This window comes from Nymphaea colorata, chromosome 11 (assembly GCF_008831285.2).
Source record: "Nymphaea colorata isolate Beijing-Zhang1983 chromosome 11, ASM883128v2, whole genome shotgun sequence".
Classification (NCBI taxonomy): Eukaryota; Viridiplantae; Streptophyta; class Magnoliopsida; order Nymphaeales; family Nymphaeaceae; genus Nymphaea; species Nymphaea colorata.
Genome location: NC_045148.1, coordinates 12564786 through 12585042, shown reverse-complemented (window position 1 = coordinate 12585042; position 20257 = coordinate 12564786). Strand labels below are relative to the sequence as shown.

The 20257-nt window shown below is 46.1% G+C and overlaps 1 protein-coding gene across 1 annotated transcript in view; it reads right to left on the bottom strand.

The window, feature by feature from the left end:
* Positions 1–20257, bottom strand: part of LOC116264074 (protein PAT1 homolog) — a 56692-nt gene that overhangs the window by 23128 nt on the left and 13307 nt on the right. Inside the window, exon 3 of the mRNA XM_031644020.2 lies at positions 13765–13821. Coding sequence (XP_031499880.1) covers positions 13765–13821 — 57 coding nt within the window. The remainder of the gene's footprint in view (positions 1–13764; positions 13822–20257) is intronic.

Below are 20257 nucleotides of genomic sequence, written 5' to 3'. Positions count from 1 at the left end.
CTACTCAGATAGACATAACTTTAGAAGGTGTTATTGTTTTTGTTGATGATATTTTGGTGTACTCAGAGAGTGTGATAGAGCATAGAGATCACTTGAGAAGTGTATTGGGTCTTTTGCGCAAGCATAAGTTATATGCCAAGTATTCAAAATGTGAATTTTGGCTAGAGAAGGTAAACTTTCTGGGTCATGTAATCTCTAAGGATGGAGTATCCGTCGATCCGGCTAAGGTGTCAGCTGTGCAGGACTGGAGGACGCCATGCAGTGTAACTGAGGTTAGAAGCTTTTTGGGATTGGCAGGATATTATCGCAGGTTCATACAAGACTTTTCGAAAATAGCTACACCAATAACTAAGCTATTGAGAAAAGGAGTAAAGTTTGTTTGGAATGAAGAGTGTGAGAAGAGTTTTCAAACTCTGAAGAACAAGCTTACTGCTGCTCCTATTCTGACGCTTCCATCAGGTCATTCGGGTTTTGTACTGTACACGGATGCATCAGGAATCGGTTATGGTTGTGTACTGATGCAAAATGGCCGTGTGGTGGCTTATGCATCAAGGCAGTTGAAGACACACGAACAACACTATTCCACTCATGATTTGGAGTTGGGAGCAGTTGTGTTTGCACTAAAGATTTGGAGGCATTATCTCTATGGGGCAACATTTGAAGTGTTTACAGATCACAAGTCTTTGAAATATATATTCTCCCAAAGGGATCTTAATTTGAGGCAAAGAAGATGGATTGAATACCTAAAGGATTATGATTTCACTATATCATATCATCCTGGCAAGGCGAATGTGGTGGCAGACGCGTTGAGCAGGCATGCCAAGGCAACAATGTGCAATATGTTGACTCGTTCTTGGACATTGTTGCAAGATGTGATAGCTTGGCAGCCTCACTTTTGTGGCGAGAACAAAGCAACGATGAGTGCCGTGATACAACACCCTTTGATGGAAGAGCTTGTATTGAAGCAAAAGGAAGATCCTGATTTTGCTAAGAATGTGGAAGAGTGTAAGAAGGTAGATGCTTTTTGGCATCAAGATGAAGATGATTCATTGCTGTTTCGACATAGATTGTGGGTCCCTAGAGATGAAGGGGTGAAGCGACGGTTGCTGGATGAAGCTCACAAATCTAAGTTTTCTATACACCCTGGCAGTACAAAGATGTTTCAGGATATGAAGAGAAATTTTTGGTGGCCTGGAATGAAGCGTGAAATTACAGAATATGTGGCAAAGTGCTTAGTTTGCCAACAGGTAAAAGCAGAGCATCAACGGCCCGGAGGCTTGTTGCAGAGAATCGATATCCCGATGTGGAAATGGGAAGACATTACAATGGATTTTGTGGTTGGATTGCCACACACCCGAAGACAGCACGATGCCATATGGGTGATTGTTGATTGACTGACGAAGTCCGCTCATTTTCTGTCTATTAGAATTAATCAGTCTTTGGAAAGTCTCGCAGAGTTATATATTGGCGAGATAGTGAGATTGCATGGTGTGCCAAGGTCTATCATTTCGGATCGAGACCCACGTTTTACTTCTAGGTTTTGGGGGCAATTGCAGAAGGCTTTGGGTACCAAGCTTAAGTTGAGCACAGCGTTCTACCCCCAAACTGATGGACAGTCTGAGAGGACTATTCAGACCTTAGAGGACATGTTGCGTGCATGTGTCTTAGAGTGGAAAGGACAATGGGACAAACATGTGAAATTGGCAGAATTTGCTTATAATAACAGTTACCACTCTAGTATTGGGATGGCACCTTTTGAGGCTTTGTATGGAAGGCCGTGCAGATCGCACGCTGGTTGGACTGAATTAGGTGATGGTAAGATCGAAAACTCTTTAGTTTTGAAACACTACACCGACCAAGTGCAATTGATAAGGAAAAGGTTGTTGACTGCTCAGAGTAGACAGAAAAGCTATGCCGACATTCGTCGTAGAGAATTGACTTTTGAGGTTGGTGATCATGTGTTTTTGAAGATTTCTCCTACTAAATGTGTTTTTCGTTTTGGTGTGAAGGGAAAGTTGAGCCCGAGGTTCGTAGGACCTTTTGAGGTATTAAAGAAGATTGGAGAGGTGGCCTACAGATTGGCACTACCACCAGACTTGAGTCATGTTCATGACGTTTTTCATGTTTCCATGCTTCGAAAGTACGTACCAGATCCAACACATGTGATTGATTTTCAAGGTATTCAGGTGCAAGATAATCTGACTGTTAGAATATGTTGTTGTGGGAACCGGGTCCATATCTGGACCCGGTTCTATGGGGCGCGGGTACCGAGGCGGGCTCGGTACCCTAGGCGGCTTCTCCTCTCTCCCTCTATATATTGTCCTTATGTGTAAGTGTTGAATTAAGGGGAATAATATTTTCTCTCTCCTAGGGTTGCGGTTGTGCACCTAGGTTAGAGCTTCTCCGTGGTTTTTCACCTCTCTTTGAGGTTTTCCACGTATATTGTGTGTTCCTTCTCTTTCTCTCCATCTTGGTGTGTGTTTTTACATGGTATCAGAGCCAACGCGTGAGAGATCGTTGGTGTGATCGTCGTGTTTCCGCCGGTTTTTTGCCGCTGCTGTTTCCTCCTTTTTTCTCTGCCGCTGCTGCGCCGTCGCTCTCTGCTGCGCCGCCAGCGGCGCCGCCATCGTCCGGCGCGGTTGTTCTCTGCTGCGTTGCCGTTGTCCATCACTGCCGTTGCCCACTTCAGCGCCGCCGTCGTCCCGCGCCACCGCTGCCCATCGCCGTCGCCGTCCATCGTTCCCAGCGTCGCCCAGGAACGTCGCTGCCTCATTCCCGTCGCCTCTGCCTAGTTCTCGCCGCTGTGCCTCTTGTTGCTGTGTGCGTGTTTGTGATGGCAGACGCGATGGGGACTCAAAAAGATGCTGTTCTTGACGCGGGCAGCGCCTCCAAGACTGAGAACGTGCCGATCCAGGTCACCTCCATCCGTCTGACCAAGGACAATTACCTATCTTGGTCTGCCGCTCTCGAGATTGGGATTACTAGCCGTGGGCGTCTCTCTTACATCACTGGCGACAAACCTGCGCCCATCAAATCTGATCCTCATTGGGCAACGTGGGCGTTGGAGGACAGCCAAGTGAAGGTATGGATTATCAGATCCGTGTCCTCCGATATCCAGCCCCTCATTCTGCGGAAGCCGACCTCTTTTGATATGTGGACTGTGCTTGCGAAGATGTATGGTCGCAAGAAGAGACATCTGCGTACCTATCAGATTAAACGCAGTATTTACTCCCTGACACAGGGTGATTTGTCTGTTGCTGCCTTCTATGCTGCCCTGAAGACCAAATGGGAGGAGCTAGATTATCATGTGACTGATGAGTGGAAGTGCGGTTCAGATCATTCCCTCTACTGGGAAAAGGAATGGATGGACCGTACGTTTTTGTTTCTGGGAGGCCTGCGGGATGAATTTGAGTCTATTCGTAGCCAAATTCTTAATGGTGATGAAATTCCGGGGATAGAGGAAGTATATGCCCGCGTTGAGTATGAAGAACAACGTCGCCAGGTGATGCATCTTGACACCGGTCATGGCCCTTCTGCCTTTGTCAGCCGTGCCTCTGGGACTGGGCAGCGTCCTGCCCGGCATTGCACTCATTGCAACAAGTTGGGGCATTCGGTGGATTTCTGTTGGGATCTTCATCCCGAGAAGAGACTGGTCAGAGGTCGTCCTCCCTCTGGCAAGCGTAGCCCTTCTGTGTCTGATTCCAGTCAGAGCAATTCTTCTAGTGGTGCAAAGTCCAAGCTGTCCCCTGCTCAACTCAAGGAGCTATAGGCGTACATCAGCCGCCTATGTACTACCCCTGAGGAGTCCTCCACGTCTGAAGGGGCTCAGCTAGCCCAAGCCCTCGTTGCCTCAACTGATCAAGGTAACCCTTCTCTTGGTGATTGGATTGTTGATAGTGGAGCCACTCACCACATGACAGGGGACTCTAAACTCTTTCAAGAATATCAACTTTCCTCTGGCAAGCAACGCGTGTCTATGGCAGATGGGTCTTCTATCTCTGTGGCTGGGAAAGGGAGCTTGTCCCTGTTGAACAAATACCGTCTCCACAATGCCTTGCATGTTCCAAATATTCCTGTGAACCTACTCTCTGTCAGCAGTATTACTAAAGAATTAAACTGTAATCTAATTTTCTCTGCTGATCATTGTTCCCTGCAGGACTTGGTGACGGGGAAGAATATTGGGATTGGTTCGGTTACTGACGGGCTCTACAGATTGCCGGTACAAGTTGCTTCAGCATTGATTTCTGCCACGAGTGGTCACTTGTCTGGTGTGAATGATAGATCTACTGTTCTGCGATGGCACGAGCGTCTTGGACATCTCCCATTTCCGTTAATAAAGAAGTTGTTTCCTCATTTGTTTGCTTCTGTTTCCATTGACTCCTTCGCTTGTGAAGTGTGTCAATTGGCTAAACATGTCAGGGCTTCGTACCCTATCTCATTGAATAAAACCACTCATCCGTTTGCCTTAGTTCATTCCGATGTTTGGGGTCCTTCTGGAGTACCCACGTGTGGTGGTTGTCACTATTTTTTGACGCTTATTGATGATTACTCTAGATGTACGTTCGTGTACTTATTGCGAGACCGTAGTCAGGTTCCAGCAGTTGTGAAAAACTTTGTTGCCTTTGTTGAGACTCAATTCCATACAACTGTTCAAGCTTTCCGTACGGATAATGCTCGGGAATATGTCTCTCAATCCCTTGATGATTTCTTGAAAGGCAAGGGTATTGTTCATGAAACCTCTTGTAGTTATACCCCTCCTCAAAATGGTATAGCTGAACGTAAAAATCGTCACCTTTTGAATGTTACCCGGGCCATTATGTTCCAACGCCATGTCCCGAAGCGGTATTGGGGTGATGCACTTCTCACTAGTGCACACCTCATTAACCGTATGCCTACTAGGGTGTTGGATGGTCAGTCTCCTTATTCTACCCTGTGGCCCACTCAGAATCCGTGGCCTCTTACTCCTCGTGTCTTTGGGTGCAGTTGTTTTGTGCATAATCATAGCCCTACTCTCAAAAAGCTTGATCCCCGGTCTATTAAAGGAGTTTTCTTGGGGTACTCTTCCACTCAGAAGGGGTACAAATGTGTGGATCCCACTACTTCCAAAGTGTATGTTTCGAGGGATGTCACATTTCATGAACATGAGTCGTATTTTTCAGGGAATCCTCTTCAGGGGGAGTGTATTGGGCACAAAGGGGAAGAGTATTCCTCTAATCAGCTGATTCAGTTTATGGAGTTTTTGGACTACAAGGTTAGTCCCAATGTGATTGACACGGTCACGGTCAGTAATGAGAAGGGCAGTTATATGGAAGGGGTCACGGTGGATGCTCAGCCCACTGTTGCCAGGGATCACTTGTTTGGCCAGGTTTATGTCAGAAAGGAGAAAGCTACAGTGGAAGATGTTGGTGATGAGGATAGAACCAATCCCAATCCTGTGATCTCCCTGGATGACCCAAGTCCATCGAATGGAGAGCTCCCCATTGCTTTGCGCAAAGGCACCAGGTCATGTACTTCTCACCCTATTCAGAGATTTGTTTCTTATGCTAAGCTCAGTACAAATTACAAATGTTTTATCACAACCTTATCCAAAGTTGTTATTCCCAGGTCGGTGGATGATGCTAAGGATGATCCCAAGTGGTTACATGCTATGACGGAGGAGATGGGTGCGTTAGCTAAGAACAAAACATGGGAAGTGGTTGATATCCCTAAAGGGACACACTTAGTTGGCTCTAAGTGGGTGTACAACGTGAAGTATAAACCTGATGGCACTGTAGATCGATATAAAGCTCGTCTGGTTGCAAAGGGGTTCAGCCAGAAGTATGGGATTGACTATCTTGAGACTTTTGCCCCTGTTGCAAAGTTGAAGACCGTGAGGGTTATTCTTGCTCTTGCTGTGCACAGGAAGTGGCGCATGGACCAGCTTGATGTTAAAAATGCATTCTTGAACGGCCATCTGGAGGAAGAAGTCTATATGAGCATGCCTCCCGGGTATGTTCAAGAGGGAAAATGCTGTCACCTCAAGAAAGCTTTGTATGGCTTGAAGCAGTCGCCGAGAGCTTGGTTTCAGAGACTAAGGATCGTTATGAAGTCTACTGGGTACAAGCAAGGAAATGGAGATCATACCCTATTCATAAAGCAGAGAGATGGTCTGGTGAGTCTTCTCCTTGTCTACGTTGATGATATGATTGTCACTGGCAGTGATGAGGAAGAAAACAGGAAGATGAAGGAGAGATTAGCTAAAGAATTCGACCTCAAGGATCTGGGTAAACTGAGATACTTTCTGGGGATAGAGATTGCTCGATCAGAGACAGGGCTGGTTATGAATCAAAGGAAGTACAATCTTGACTTACTAAAGGAGACAGGTAAACTTGGTTGTCGGCCCTATCTTACTCCTATGGAATCGGGGACTAAGATAAGTATCAAGACAGGCACTATTCTGGATGAGGAAGGAAAAGGGCGATATCAGAGGCTAGTAGGTAAGCTTATCTATCTTACTCTTACTCGCCCTGATATCACGTATGCGGTAAATGTGCTAAGTCAATTTATGCATGCTCCCACGGATTGTCACTGGAAGAGTGCAGAAAGAGTGTTGGGATATCTAAAGAATGACCCAGGAAAAGGACTGCTGTATACTCGACAAGACAAACTTACTATTGAGGGCTACTCAGATGCAGATTGGGCAGGTTGCACTGACACAAGGAGGTCCACTACAGGGTATTGTATCTTTCTTGGAGGTAACCTAGTTGTCTGGAGAAGCAAGAGGCAAGAAGTGTGTTCGAGGTCTAGTGCTGAGGCTGAGTACAGGGCTGTTGCAATGGGAGTTACAGAGATGCTGTGGCTGAAGATCCTTTTGACTGATATTGGTGTGGAACTGGAAGATAAAATGAAGATGTACTGTGACAACAAGTCTGCGATTAATCTTGCCAATAATCCAGTTCTACATGACAGGACCAAACATGTGGAGATTGACCGTCACTTTATCCGAGAACGCATTGACTCAAAGGAGCTGATTCTGCCATATATGAAGTCTGAAGATCAAGTTGCAGACGTCCTAACTAAAGGGCTTTGTACTTCTTCATTCGAAAAAAATGTTAGCAAGCTTGGCATGTTTGACATGTATGCCAAGCTTGAGGGGGAGTGTTAGAATATGTTGTTGTGGGAACCGGGTCCATATCTGGACCCGGTTCTATGGGGCGCGGGTACCGAGGCGGGCTCGATACCCTAGGCGGCTTCTCCTCTCTCCCTCTATATATTGTCCTTATGTGTAAGTGTTGAATTAAGGGGAATAATATTTTCTCTCTCCTAGGGTTGCGGTTGTGCACCTAGGTTAGAGCTTCTCCGTGGTTTTTCACCTCTCTTTGAGGTTTTCCACGTATATTGTGTGTTCCTTCTCTTTCTCTCCATCTTGGTGTGTGTTTCTACACTGACGATGGAAGAAAAACCTATTAGAATTGTGGATCGAAGAGAGCAAGTGCTTCGCACGAAGAGAATTCCTTTAGTGAAGGTGGAATGGCAATATCATGGATTGAAGGAGAGCACATGGGAACCTGAGGAGGACTTGCGGAAGAGATATCCGCACTTGTTCTTGCATTGAGGTATGATCTAATTTCGAGGGCGAAATTTTTTTTTTAGGAGGGTAGGATGTAACGCGCGGCGTTTGGGGCGAATCGGGTCGGGTCCAGATCCAGACCCGAACCCAAACTCGTGAGGAGCCCGACGCGAGGGCCCTTCTCCCTCGAGTCTCCCTTTTCTTCCTCGTCGCCTTCATTCTTTCGTTTCGCCCGTGTGAGACCAGGAGGAGGACGAGGGAGCAGTGGCGACGCTGGAGTCGGCGGATGAAGGAATGGCGGCGGCGGCGCCGGCGTCGGCATTTGGGTAAGCCCTCAACCTCTCCCTAACTCTTCCTTCTTCTCCTCTTCCCTCTCCCACTGTCTCTCGTCTCCCTTCTCCACCGAACGACTCTTCCCTCTCCCACTGTCTCTCGTCTCCCCTCTCCACCGAACGACTCTCCTCACTCTCCACCGTCTCTCTTTCCTCTCACGCGCTCTCACCCTCACTGCCTTTGTTTTCCTTTTTTTTTTTTTTGTATGGCAGACCCCTCCCTTGAGGCCCCTTTTCACTGATTTTGATTTTATTGTGGGTTTGGTCGTTTTGCAGCTAGGGGAAACGTATTCTTCCCCTCATAGCAGCGACTAGGTGGTGGAGTCTTGGCATGAATTTTGCCGTTTGGGGATCGATTGGACGCTTGAGGTGGCTGTCGGAGACGTTACAACAGTTCGGACTCTCGTTTTGGGGTGAGCAAGATCTAATCAAGCCCAAACTATTGAATATTATCGATTAGGGCATGTATAATTACTGCTTGAGCATGCTAGAGTTTAGAATTGATGATTTGGGACACATGTTAGAGATTTTGTTTTTGGAGAAAGTAGGATTATGTTGGAGAAGCGTTGATTCATGGCTATAATGATCATTTGATTTGCGCATGATGGGTTAATTTTTGAAGCAATAGGGAAGCATGGTAAAATTTGAGATGTTGTGGGGAAGATTTAGAACCGTTGTTGCGAGCACGTGGCGCATGCTTTTGTGAATGAATGTATTTTGGCGTTATTTGGGAGGAATACGTATATTGGATGTATCTTTGGGGTAGACGCTTTAACTATAGAAAGCATTTAAGAAGTGTTAAGGATGGAGTGATTGAAGCATTGTGTTTTGACGTTGGTGGCATGCAATGGCAAGAGGTTGGGAAGTGGCCTATTGGAGAGCTTGTGGGTCGACACTACCCGTCGACACCCTCTTGAGGCGATGACACGTGCCTCAATGATTTTGTTTTGTTTTTGTTTGAATTGTTGAGGTATGTAGTAGGAATCTTATCTTGTGTTTGTGTCTGCAGGTACACTGGGTACGTCCCGTCGACCTTGAGCTACCGGATTCGATAACTGTTTAGGACAGATGAGGCGGGGTATCGAGTCGAGTGTCTCCTCGACCCCCAATTGTGCATTAGAAAGCATCCTAGAATGATAACTGCATAGGACAACTACGAGCCCACCACAGATTGAGACTACTCTCTGTGGTTTGGCTAAGTTTTCAAAGATGTGATTGCTATGATGATGAATGTGAATGTTATGTTATTGAATACTCATTGCCGCGGGCAATGATGCAAATGATTGCACAGAGGGTAGTTGTACCCATATTGTTATGACGGCTAGCCAAAACTGTTGTGGTTATGTGTAACCCTCGTGTGGAGGCAATTGGAGGTGTGGGATCACTCGTGAAGTGAACCAACCTCATGAGCTAGCCAGTTAATTGTGTTTGTGCAAGTATAAGTATAAGAATGAAAGAATAAGAGATGAGAGGCCAGTGGGATGTGACTAGGTGTTTGGGAGTTGTCCCGCTTTCGCCACTGGTCTCGCCTGTTCGGAGCGCAGGCGGAGCAAGGCCCCAGGGTACTGTTGTGTGATGTGCTTGGAACGTAGGCTCGCCTTCCCAACCTGGGTGTCCTAGGGAAGGCTGAGTATCTCTCCTTGGAATTCACACATCCATGGATGAGTGCTCTACCGCTGCAGCGGATAGATGGATCCATACTGTTCTGGGCCACCACGGGGGTTGTCTCTCGGCTGTGGGCCGCCCGCGGTGTGCACGTGCCTGTGTTTGCACCCACAGGAACTGTAAATTCACTGATAGTAATGAAACTGAAATGTATGTGATTGAAACGTACAGGATTGTTGTGCTTGTGACTGCTGTGCTTATGATTGCAAGTGACATGTTGAGGATGTCTTGCATGTGATTGAAATTATGTTATGGTAGCCATTGAGTGGCCTCTGCATGTCGTGTCCTGACACGACATAATGATAGATCGTTCTGATGTTTGCTTGTATATTTGAGCCCCACCTAAGAGGGTTTGGACTTTTCCTGGCTTGTTGCCATACTGCGAAGGCTAAGCTTTCAGTTGTTTCTTTTTTTCAGGTTTTGGTGGACCCGGGGCAGCAAGCTGAGCAGATGGCTACACTCACGTCCTACTGGGGAGGTTTTGGGTTTTGGTTTTTGTAGTGCCGACGCGTCGGGTTTTGGTTTTACTGATGCCTTGTTTTTTATTACGCATCGATGTTGTGATTTTGGGACATTTTTGGTCAAATGTACAGTTGAACTGAAGGCTATATAAAATGGAAAGCTTGCCCCATTGTTTTGAATTGCTTGGCTCATTTCTTTTTGAACTGATGTGTAGTCACACCTAAATGTTTGGACTGTCGCCAGCCGCAGGCAGCTCAAACAGAACAGGGCAGTCGGGCTGAATCTTCAAAAATCCGCCAAAAATCACCCAAAGCTCGGATTGAGCTGAATTTTGGACTGAAGCTTGCTAGGATGATTAGGAAGGGACGCCCAAAAGATGGGATCCAAAAGGACTCTCTAAGTGCCAGTCGTTGAGGAGTGAAGGTGCTGGACTGTCACCCGTCGCAGGCAACTTCAGTACAGGGCAGGGCCGTGTAGAGCTCCTCCATGCAATCTCAGCATGTATCAATGATAAATCCAGCTCAAACAGCTAGTAGACATCAAAAGCAACTCAAAGGAGAGATTAGGGAAAGTCAGATCACCGTTGGGAGAGTTTTCCCCAATTTTCTGTCGAAGATTGGGGTCACTGCCGCCGGTTTGGCGGATTTCATTTGGATTCACCGCTTGTGGGCGCCAGATTCCGGCAGGGTTGGATTTCTCAGCCGTGGATTGTTGTCTCCTCCTCAAATCTGGTCCAGAGTGTCGCCAGAGAGTGGGGAAGACAACGGTGGTGCCTGCTCACTGAGATTACTTCCCAGATTGGGGCAGCGTGGGAGAGAGCAGAGGTGTATGAGTGGCAGGAAGGGGTCTGCGATAGGACAAGCTCCTCTAACCGTGGCTTGCGTGGGTGCTGTTTGGGCGTGAAGTGGATAGCGTCAAGGGCAGGGACACCAAACAGAAGAAGGGGAGAAAAGGAAAACGAAGAAGAAGAGAAGAGAAGAAGTAGAAGAAGGAGTAGGGGGAGATGGAGAAGAAGTTGAAGGAGTAGAGGACCAGATCCTCTCGGGTGGAGGAGATGAAACCCTCACGGTGGGAGAGGAAGAGACCAGCTCAGGAGGAAGAGAGAGAATGAGAAAAGAAATTTCATAGCATAAAACATTCGATAGATCAAAGATGTCCCATTACACACTAATGTCTAAGCTTATAAGCTTGAGTGACCCGGGACTATTCCAACCCGTACCGGTACGTTACATAACAACATGAATACTCAAACATATAAACATATATAAATAATAAACCCTGACCGTGTGGGTCAGTCAACAAAGTCAAAACAACGCCCACTGCTTGGCCTGGGTGTCTGCCGTGACGCTCGGTAAGGGTGCAACTCCTTCACCCCGTCTCGGCCAGGGTGGTCTCCTCTCGCGTCTCTGTGAGCTGGCCGTCCTCCATGTGCGCCTGTCCCTCGCTCGACGGGATGCTCAGCTCCTGGGTTCCACTCGTCCGTGGCTAGTCACTCGGCTGGCTGCAAGAAAGGTTAGCCTCACAGAAAATAATACCTGCCTCGACAATGGGCTCCTTCCCTGCGCGGCGCGTAAACCCAGCGCCTTTCACGCTCGACGCCCCCTCGGCGTCCGCTGGCCTACGTCTCTCGACACCGCCTTCGGCCAATAAAGGCCACCTTCGGCGTCCCTCGACGCTGGCACTGCCTACCCTGGTCGACGACCCACGGCCCCTCTCATCACGATCTGGCGCTGCGGGGTGCGATGCACCTGGGGTGGCCGTCTCCTCTACTAGCCTCGCTCGGCCTTTGGGCGGCACAAGGCGTGATACTCCACTCCCTCGGCGCTTGGCCGGTGTGGCTCGCCGTCTCTCGACATCGTCGTCCTCGTCCCTCGGCGGGCTCCTAGGCTGGCCCGTATCAGATACTCACGGCTACGTTGTCTTTGTCTGCATTTAACTGTTGTCTTTCTTGTGTCTGTCCATGGTGACCAAGCCAAGGAGCCGTGTAGTCGAGGGAGCCGGCCATGCGCTAGGAACTCCTGCTGGAGCAGGGACCGAACCGTGCCTACTACTGGACTGCCAAACCATTGTTCAGCTATTGTAACTGCAGTCTCGGCTATCGACCGCTCCTGCTGAACAACCATCATGGAGGCCCAACCACTGTCCAAGGGTGGCTTGCTGACTACAATCGTCGCTCCCGAGCCTGGCCGAGAGACGGCCCCCATCGTCACAGGAGGCCACCGTGCTGTGCAAGTGTCCTTCCTCTTGGGCGCAGCCGAACCCTCCTACTGTAACCCAGCTTGCACTGGGCGAAGCCCGGGAGGTAATCTCTAAGCCCCTTATAGAACGCGCGGGTGGGAAATATTTTTTGGGGGCTTCATTTTTTGTTGATTGTCATTTTATTATTTATTTTTGTAAGAGAATCAGCTTATTAAATATGTTATGACCACATGAGATACTAGCATTGTCACCAAGTCATAGTGGTACATGGGAAAGGCCCACGTACCCGTACCAGCATACCGATATGACAAAACTAGTAGGGGGGGTACGACTGGGTATGTTTGGATGAGTTCTGGGTGAAAACCGATCCAAACCATAAAAAAAAACATTGTCTTAGTCTATTTATGTTTTTTTATGAAATTATATGTAAGAACTATGAAAAGAACATTGTCTTAATGATGTGATGATACCAATTGTGTTTTTTGAAATTAAAAATATATAATTACCACCATACCACCGTACTAAGATTGGGAAAAATGTCGTACCCGTACCCACTTCCCTGTACCCATACTCATAGACATAGATTGTCACAAAAACGCGTATTAATAAAAAAAACGTGTTAAACACGCAAAAAAAAACAGCCAGCTGTTAAAAAACGCTAGCAAATAAAAAACAAGAAAAAAACACTAAAAATAAAAGCTGCAAACTTTTTTTTTTAAGCACGAGGTCTGTTTTTTAAATAATGGCACTGCATGTAATATTGAAGAAAAGTTTGTTCTTTTTAAACTTGACATCCCCTTTCAATGGCAAAAAAGGTACCTTTAAGTAGAAAAGAGAGATTAGGTTAAAATAAAAAATTGTTCAAGTAAAAAGGGGTTTTCAACTTTGAACTTGAGAGGGGAGTCACCGAACGAACGAACACCGAGAGGGGACGACGGACGGAGGCTGACCGTGAGAACTTGAAGCTTGAAACCTGCGAGCATCGATAGGAGTCACCACACTGAAGATAAGTTGTCGTCAAATGTCAGATAGGTTGAACCGTTGAAGGCTTGAAGCCTGCAAGCAGCCACAGCCACGATAGTCGTCGGACAAAAGGTAGGTTCTTCCTCTAATAAGTAATAACTAATATGCTCTTGTATATTCTAGTTTTCTACAAATATTTTTATTATGTTCATGTTTCATAACTTTATGCTCGTCACTTGGACGGTTCGTCTCTTCATTTTATTCACGTTTGTTGTGTTGGTTGATGATTACTCATTTCCCGAGATTTTTTCGAAAAAATATAATTTTGCCATATTATATCCAAGAAATAACTCACCTTATCATACCTGTAAATGATATATATGACAATGCATTTCATTCGTCACTAACAAAAGGGAAACAAACAGTCAATCCCTATTGGAAGTGTCCAAATGTGGATCAGAAAAGAATCCTAATCTCAATGACTAATTTTTTTAAATATGAAGTTTTATGTAGAAAAATATGGCGAATGATACTGTTGTCAGAAGATCAGTGATGCATCTAATTTGTATTAAATTGCTGAAGTAGAAGACAGACCTTCATAAATGTAGTGGCAAGATCATCAAGCTCAGAAAAACCTTCCATGCCTTCAACCTGAAAATAGGACACAATTCTAGGCTAAGAAATTACAGCAAAATTACAATTAAAATTCTGAAACAACAAAAAAGAGAAACATGCAGAAGCATAAAGTAGATATATATTCCAAAAAGTGATGCAGAATAAGTAAGTTCTTGTACATAACAGATTGGATTCACATAAAGTTCACTAAATATTTACACTTTATCAAGAAACTAAAGAGAAAAACTGCAGTAGTTTTATCAGAATATCAATACATGCATACTCCTGTTTAGCTGTTGTAACCTTTTTTATGCTCAATGGCTACTATTCTTGTAACGTTATTCTTTTTTTTTTAGCAGGATCGATTTGGATCGGGATCCAGACCCGGACCCAAACCCATCACGTGTTAGCCCAACACGTTTTTCTCCCCCGCCTTCATCAGCGCCTCCTTCTTCTTCGTTCTCTCATCTCTCGTGGGTTTTGGCGACACTGAGAAGCAGGTAAATGAAGAAGGACTGTGGCGACGGAGGCGTAGGGCGGTGGCGGCATCGGTGCTCAGGTGAGCCCTCTCGACCTCTCCCTGTTTTTCTTCCTTCTTCTTTCTTCTCCTCCTCCCTCTCTCGTTGCTTCTGCCGTCTCCCCTCTCAGCCGCAAGGCCTCCCTCGTGTGCAACCCTTTCTCTCTCGTGCTATTCCCCTCCTCCGCCACTCTCATGCTCTTTTGCCCTCTCTGCCTGCACTCTCCCCTCACCGTCAGCACTCTCTCTACTGGTTGTCTCTCTCTGCCAATGCCTTCTTTTGCTCGCCTCTCTCTCTCTTCTTCTCCTTCCCGCTAGCTCTCTCCCGCACGGTCCCTCTCCTTTGTTACTCTCTTGCCTCCTCCACTCTCTCTCCTGTGCGCTCTCCCCTCTGCCCAAACCCTCTTGGTCAGACCCTCCTCTTGAATTCTTTTTCGCCCCTTCTCACTATTTTTGGGGCTGTTGGTTTGGATTGCAGTTTTGGGACACATCATTTTCCCCTCAAACCAGCAAGTTGAAGGTTTGGGAGGTGACGACGACAGTTAATTTTGGTTGTTTGGGGAATCACTCGAACTCGTGAGGTGGCTGCCGGGAGGACTGTAGCAGCTAAGACTTTGAAATTGGGGTGAGCAAGGCCTAATCGAACTTAGATTGTTGTATATTTTTTGTTGGAGCACGCATAATTATTGTTTGAGCATGCTAGAATTAAGGATTGATAATTTAGAATGCATATTAGCGATGTTGCTATTTTGGGGAAAAATTAGGACTATGTTGAGTAAGACAAAGGCCCACGTGCATGTTTATCTCTTTAGCATTATAAGTTGATTTGCAAAGCAATTGAGGAAACATGGTAGAAATTATTGTGGTGTGGAGAAGATTTAGAACCGTGGTAGCGAACTCCTGAAGTGTGTTTGTGTCGAGGTGCACGTAAGTTGTTGTTGGGGACTTGTAGGTATGTTAGGTTGAAACCTCAACTAAGAAAGCAAGGGAGAAATGGATTAGTGATCGGTTCAAATTGAAAGCACGAAGCTTAAACCATTTGGTATTAACCTCTAGGGCTGAGAAGAGGCCTATTGGAGGGCTTTGTGGGTCGACACTACATGTCGACACCCCGCCCCCTTGAGGCGATGTCATGTGCCTCAATGATTTTGTTTTATATTTGTATAGATTGTGAAACTAAACAAGTAGAGATTTTACCACTTGTGTATGTTTGCAGGTACACCGGGCACGTTCGGTAGACCTTGAGCAACCAAATTCAAAGTTCGAGGCGTTTTGGGTGTTTGTGGACGACAGGTATGGCGGTATTCCAAGCAAATCTCTGCCTAAGGCCAACTTGTGAATGTGTGTTCCTAGAATCGTTGGATCCTAGGATTGTGATGTGATTGAATGATTGTAAAGTGATTGAATGAATGTATGCATGAGAGTTTGATGATTATGTGATTAGTTTTGTTTAAAAATTTCTACGCAATTGCATGTGCATGCTAGATTGATAACTGCTTAGGACAGATGAGGTGGGGCAGCGTTGTACGTATCGTACGATACGTATCGTACCGTTTTGAAAATACGGTACGATGCACCCCCCGTATCGTAAATAGGGGGTGTATCATTCCTGTATCGCACGTATCGTGCGATACAGGGCCAGCATCGTACGATACGGGGCGATACACCCGTATCGTACGATACGGGCTGATTTCGGAGAAACCAGCCCGAGACCTACTTATTCGACTTCTTTTTGAAAAATACCCTCTGCTCTTCATTTCTCACGCTCGGATACTGCCATCAAGGAGGACGATCGTCAATTTTCACCATCAAAAAGTTGATTTTCACCGTGAAATCAAATATTAAAGGGTCGATTTGTGCGTGGGTGGTTGTTTTTCGTTGGGAGGAAAAGGGTTTTCTTCATTTCTTCTTCGTAAGGTATGAAATCTCATGTTTTTACCATACATTCATAATTTTTTACCGTACAATCGTAGATTGAAAGAATTTGAATGATTTTCATTAAGTTTACCATAGGATTTCGTTTTTTTTTTAAGATATAGATCCTACATGACAATGGTGCGAAAGGGTGAAGGAGAATAACCGCTTGAAACTCAAATGTAGCTTTTGTGGGAATACATTTTCAGGAGGAATTAATAGAATGAAACACCATTTGGCAGAGACCTCCAAAGATGTGTCTCTTTGTGTTGGAGGACCAAACAAACCTTTGCCTCTATTTGTGCGTCAGCAATGTTTAGATATGTTTCATATTTTACGTCAAAAGAGGATACAAAAAGAAATTGAAGAGGCAGATGTAGGCTATAATGAGCCTTTGGAAGATGAAGAAGAAGAGGAAGAAGCTTATGAATGTGATGATGAAGATGATAGCAGTTTAAGAACAGATTTGGAGACCTCAAGAGGTAGAGATCGTAGAGGAAAAGGGATCGTATATGAAGGAGGTCGATCTGGCATAACGGGAAGGAAGAGAAGAGGCACAACAGATATTAGGGCCAGGCGTGGATGTAGGCTATAATGAGCCTTTGGAAGATAAAGAAGAAGAGGAAGAAGCTTATGAATGTGATGATGAAGATGATAGCAGTTTAAGAACAGATTTGGAGACCTCAAGAAGTAGAGATCGTAGAGGAAAATGGATCATGTATGAAAGAGGTCGATCTGGCATAACGGAAAGGAAGAAAAGAGGCACAGCAGATATTAGGGTCAAGCGTTGTATGCGACCACCTAGTGGTAGAGTTCCTACTGGTAGGTCTAGTGTTGGTTCTATTAAAAGCTTTTTCCCTTCATATACTAGCCCAGGTGGTCAGCCATAGATTCGTGCTGCTATGACATCTAAAGATATGTTATATCAAGCACAAAAGATGATAGGAAAATGGTTTTATGATGTATGTATTCCATTTAATGCAGTTAATTCTTTTCAATTCCAAGCCATGGCAGATGCAATTGCTTCTATAGGCCCCGAATTCAAAATGCCATCATATCATCAGTTAGGTAAAATTCTTCAAAATACGGTGAAAGAAGTGTCTGAACATTGCGATCAATTGAAATTATCTTGGAAGAAAATAGGTTGCTCCATTATGTCAGATGGATGGACTGATACAAGGTCAATAACACTTGTAAATTTTCTTGTTTATTGCCCTAAAGGGGCAATGTTCTTGAAATCTCTTAACTTGTCTGATGTTCCTAAGACTACTGATATTTTGTTCAATGTTTTTGATAATGTCGTACAAGAAGTTGGACCTACAAACATTGTATAGTTTTGTTGATAGATCGTATGTTTCGGGTCCGGATCCATACCCGACCCGCCTTGTAGCCCGTTTTGGGCACTACTTAAGTCATGTAACCCTAATCCTTAATGAGTTAATGAAATCTTAGAGAGAGAGAGTCGGGCGGCTAGTGGGCACCGGCTCCTCCTCATCCGTGGTTTTTTTCCCCTCTAGTTGAGGGGTTTTTCCACGTTACATCGTGATCGTTGTTTTCTTCCTCTCCTTGTTCGTGTTTCTACATGGTATCAGAGCCATGAAGTTCCGGCGTTACTGGTTGGTCATTTGTCTTTTGTTCGTGTTGGAGGAGGATTCGCCCGACACTATTCATCGCCTGGCACTGTTCATCGACTCGCCCAGCACTGTTCATCGTCTCGCCCGGCACTGTTCATCGCACACACCCGACGCTGTTCATCGCCTGTGCCCGACGCTCGTGCCCGAGCTTCGTCCGTCGCAACCGACGCCTCCGCCCAGCGACGACCTGCTCAGCGCCGCTCAAGTTCCGGCCGCCGCCGCCCAGCGGTGTCCCTCTCTTCCGTTTTTTGTTACCCGACGCATCGCCCAGCGCCGCCCGTTTTCCGGCGATCTAGCGACGCCCTCTGCTTCCACCTGGTTCTATATCCCACCCAGCGCCGCTCTGCCTCTTCCTCCGCCTGGTTCTGACGACCCGCCCAGCGCCGCTCTCTCGTTTTTCCGGCGCCGCCCTCTTGCTGTCTCTACCGCCGGTGAGGTTTCGGCGTTCTCCTCCGTTTTATCCGTTGCCTGCTTCCTGCCTATCTGCTATTTTTTTTTGTGTTGTGTTGTGCTACTGCTTCCTGTCTCCCTTGTTGCCGAGACTTGCTCCCTGTTGCTGCCCTTGCTGCCAACCGAACATCGTCCTTTGGTACTCCGCCGGTGCCTCTCGTGTTTTACCGCCGCCTGTGCCCGTTGCTAGACTGGTCTGTGATTATGGCAGCTTCTTCCACGTCAACCGTCAACACAAATCAAACTGAAATCGGGGCTTTTAGAACTGAGAATGTTCCCATGCAGGTCATCACTCTTCGCCTTACAAAGGAGAACTATTTCTTGTGGTCGCCTGCTATGACTATGGGGATTGCTGGCCGTGGTCGGATGGCCTATATCGACGGGAGCAACCCCGAACCAGCAAGAACAAGTGGTGTGTGGCATACTTGGTTTCTTGAGGATAATCAAGTGAAAACTTGGATTGTCAACTCCGTCTCCGCCGATATTCAGCCCCTTATCCTTCGGAAGAAGACTGCTAGAGACATGTGGGTGATCCTAGAGCAAATGTATGGCCAAAAGAAAACGACAATTCGTACTTACCAAGTAATGAAGACAGTCTATGGCATTCGACAAGGGAACTCTTCTGTTGCAGAGTACTATGGGGCTTTGAAAGCCAAGTGGGAAGAGCTTGACTATCATTCTGATATTCCTTGGCATTGTCCCCATGATCAGGCACTTTATGTTGCTCATGAATGGGAAAACAGGGTGTTCCTCTTTTTAGCAGGTTTAAATGATGAGTTTGAAGGTGTTAGAAGAGGAGAGGTGTCTAGTATTGAAGATGTGTACTCCTGTGTTGAAGCGGAAGAACAGAGAAGGCTGGTTACAAATGAGGAGAAGAGGGAACTTGTGCCCTATCATGAGAGATCCGCTCTTGTGAGTCGTGGTCCTGGCGGCCCGTCTAGATCCCTTCGCCGGTGCACTCACTGCAAGAAAACTGGTCACACCGTGGATTATTGTTGGGATCTTCATCCAGAGAAGAAGGGAAACAAAGGGAGGTCTTCTATTGGGAGGACGCCTGTGTCTGAGGTGCAAACATCCAGTGGAGAAAAAGTCTCCATTTCTGCTGACCAGCTTCGTGAACGGAGGGCCTACTTGGGTCGGATCGATGTCAACCAAGCTGCGACACCTGATGAGAAAAAGGCTAATCAAGCTCTTGCAGTTATTGGCGATACAGGTAACTCTTCTGTGGGGGAATGGATTGTCGATAGAGGTGCTACTCATCACATGACAGGTAATCCAAAATTGTTTCATGAGTATAAGTTGTCCTCGGGAAAGGAACGTGTTTCTCTTGCAGATGGTTCCTCTGCCTGTGTGGCAGGCGAAGGCACTCTGTCCTTGTTGGACAAATTTCATGTGCAGAGCGCTTTACATGTTCTCCAGTTTCCTTTAAATCTCTTGTCAGTCAGTAGACTTACTAAAGAATTGAATTGTGAACTTATTTTCACTGTCGATCGTTGTGTTTTGCAGGACTTGGTGACAGGGAAGAGGATTGGGATTGGTTTAGCTTATGATGGATTATATCGTCTTCCCATACGTGTGGCTACTGCTCTGTTGACAACGATCCGCAAGACTGATAAAAGAAGAGAAGATTGTCTTCAGTCCTTTATGTACTGGCATGAACGTTTTGGGCATTTACCTTTTGGGATTTTGAAACATTTGTTTCCAGACTTGTGTTCCTCCATTGATTTGTCTTCCATTTCTTGTGATGTTTGTCAGTTTGCCAAACATGTGAGGGCTTCGTACCCTCTTTCTACTAGTTGTGTTAATGAAGCTTTTTCCCTGATTCACTCTGATGTATGGGGACCTTCGGGAATTCATACCCGTCAAGGTTTCTAGTATTTTATCACTTTCATTGATGATTTCTCTCGTGCTACGTTTGTGTACTTGTTAAAAGACCGCAGTGAGGTTCCTCGTATCA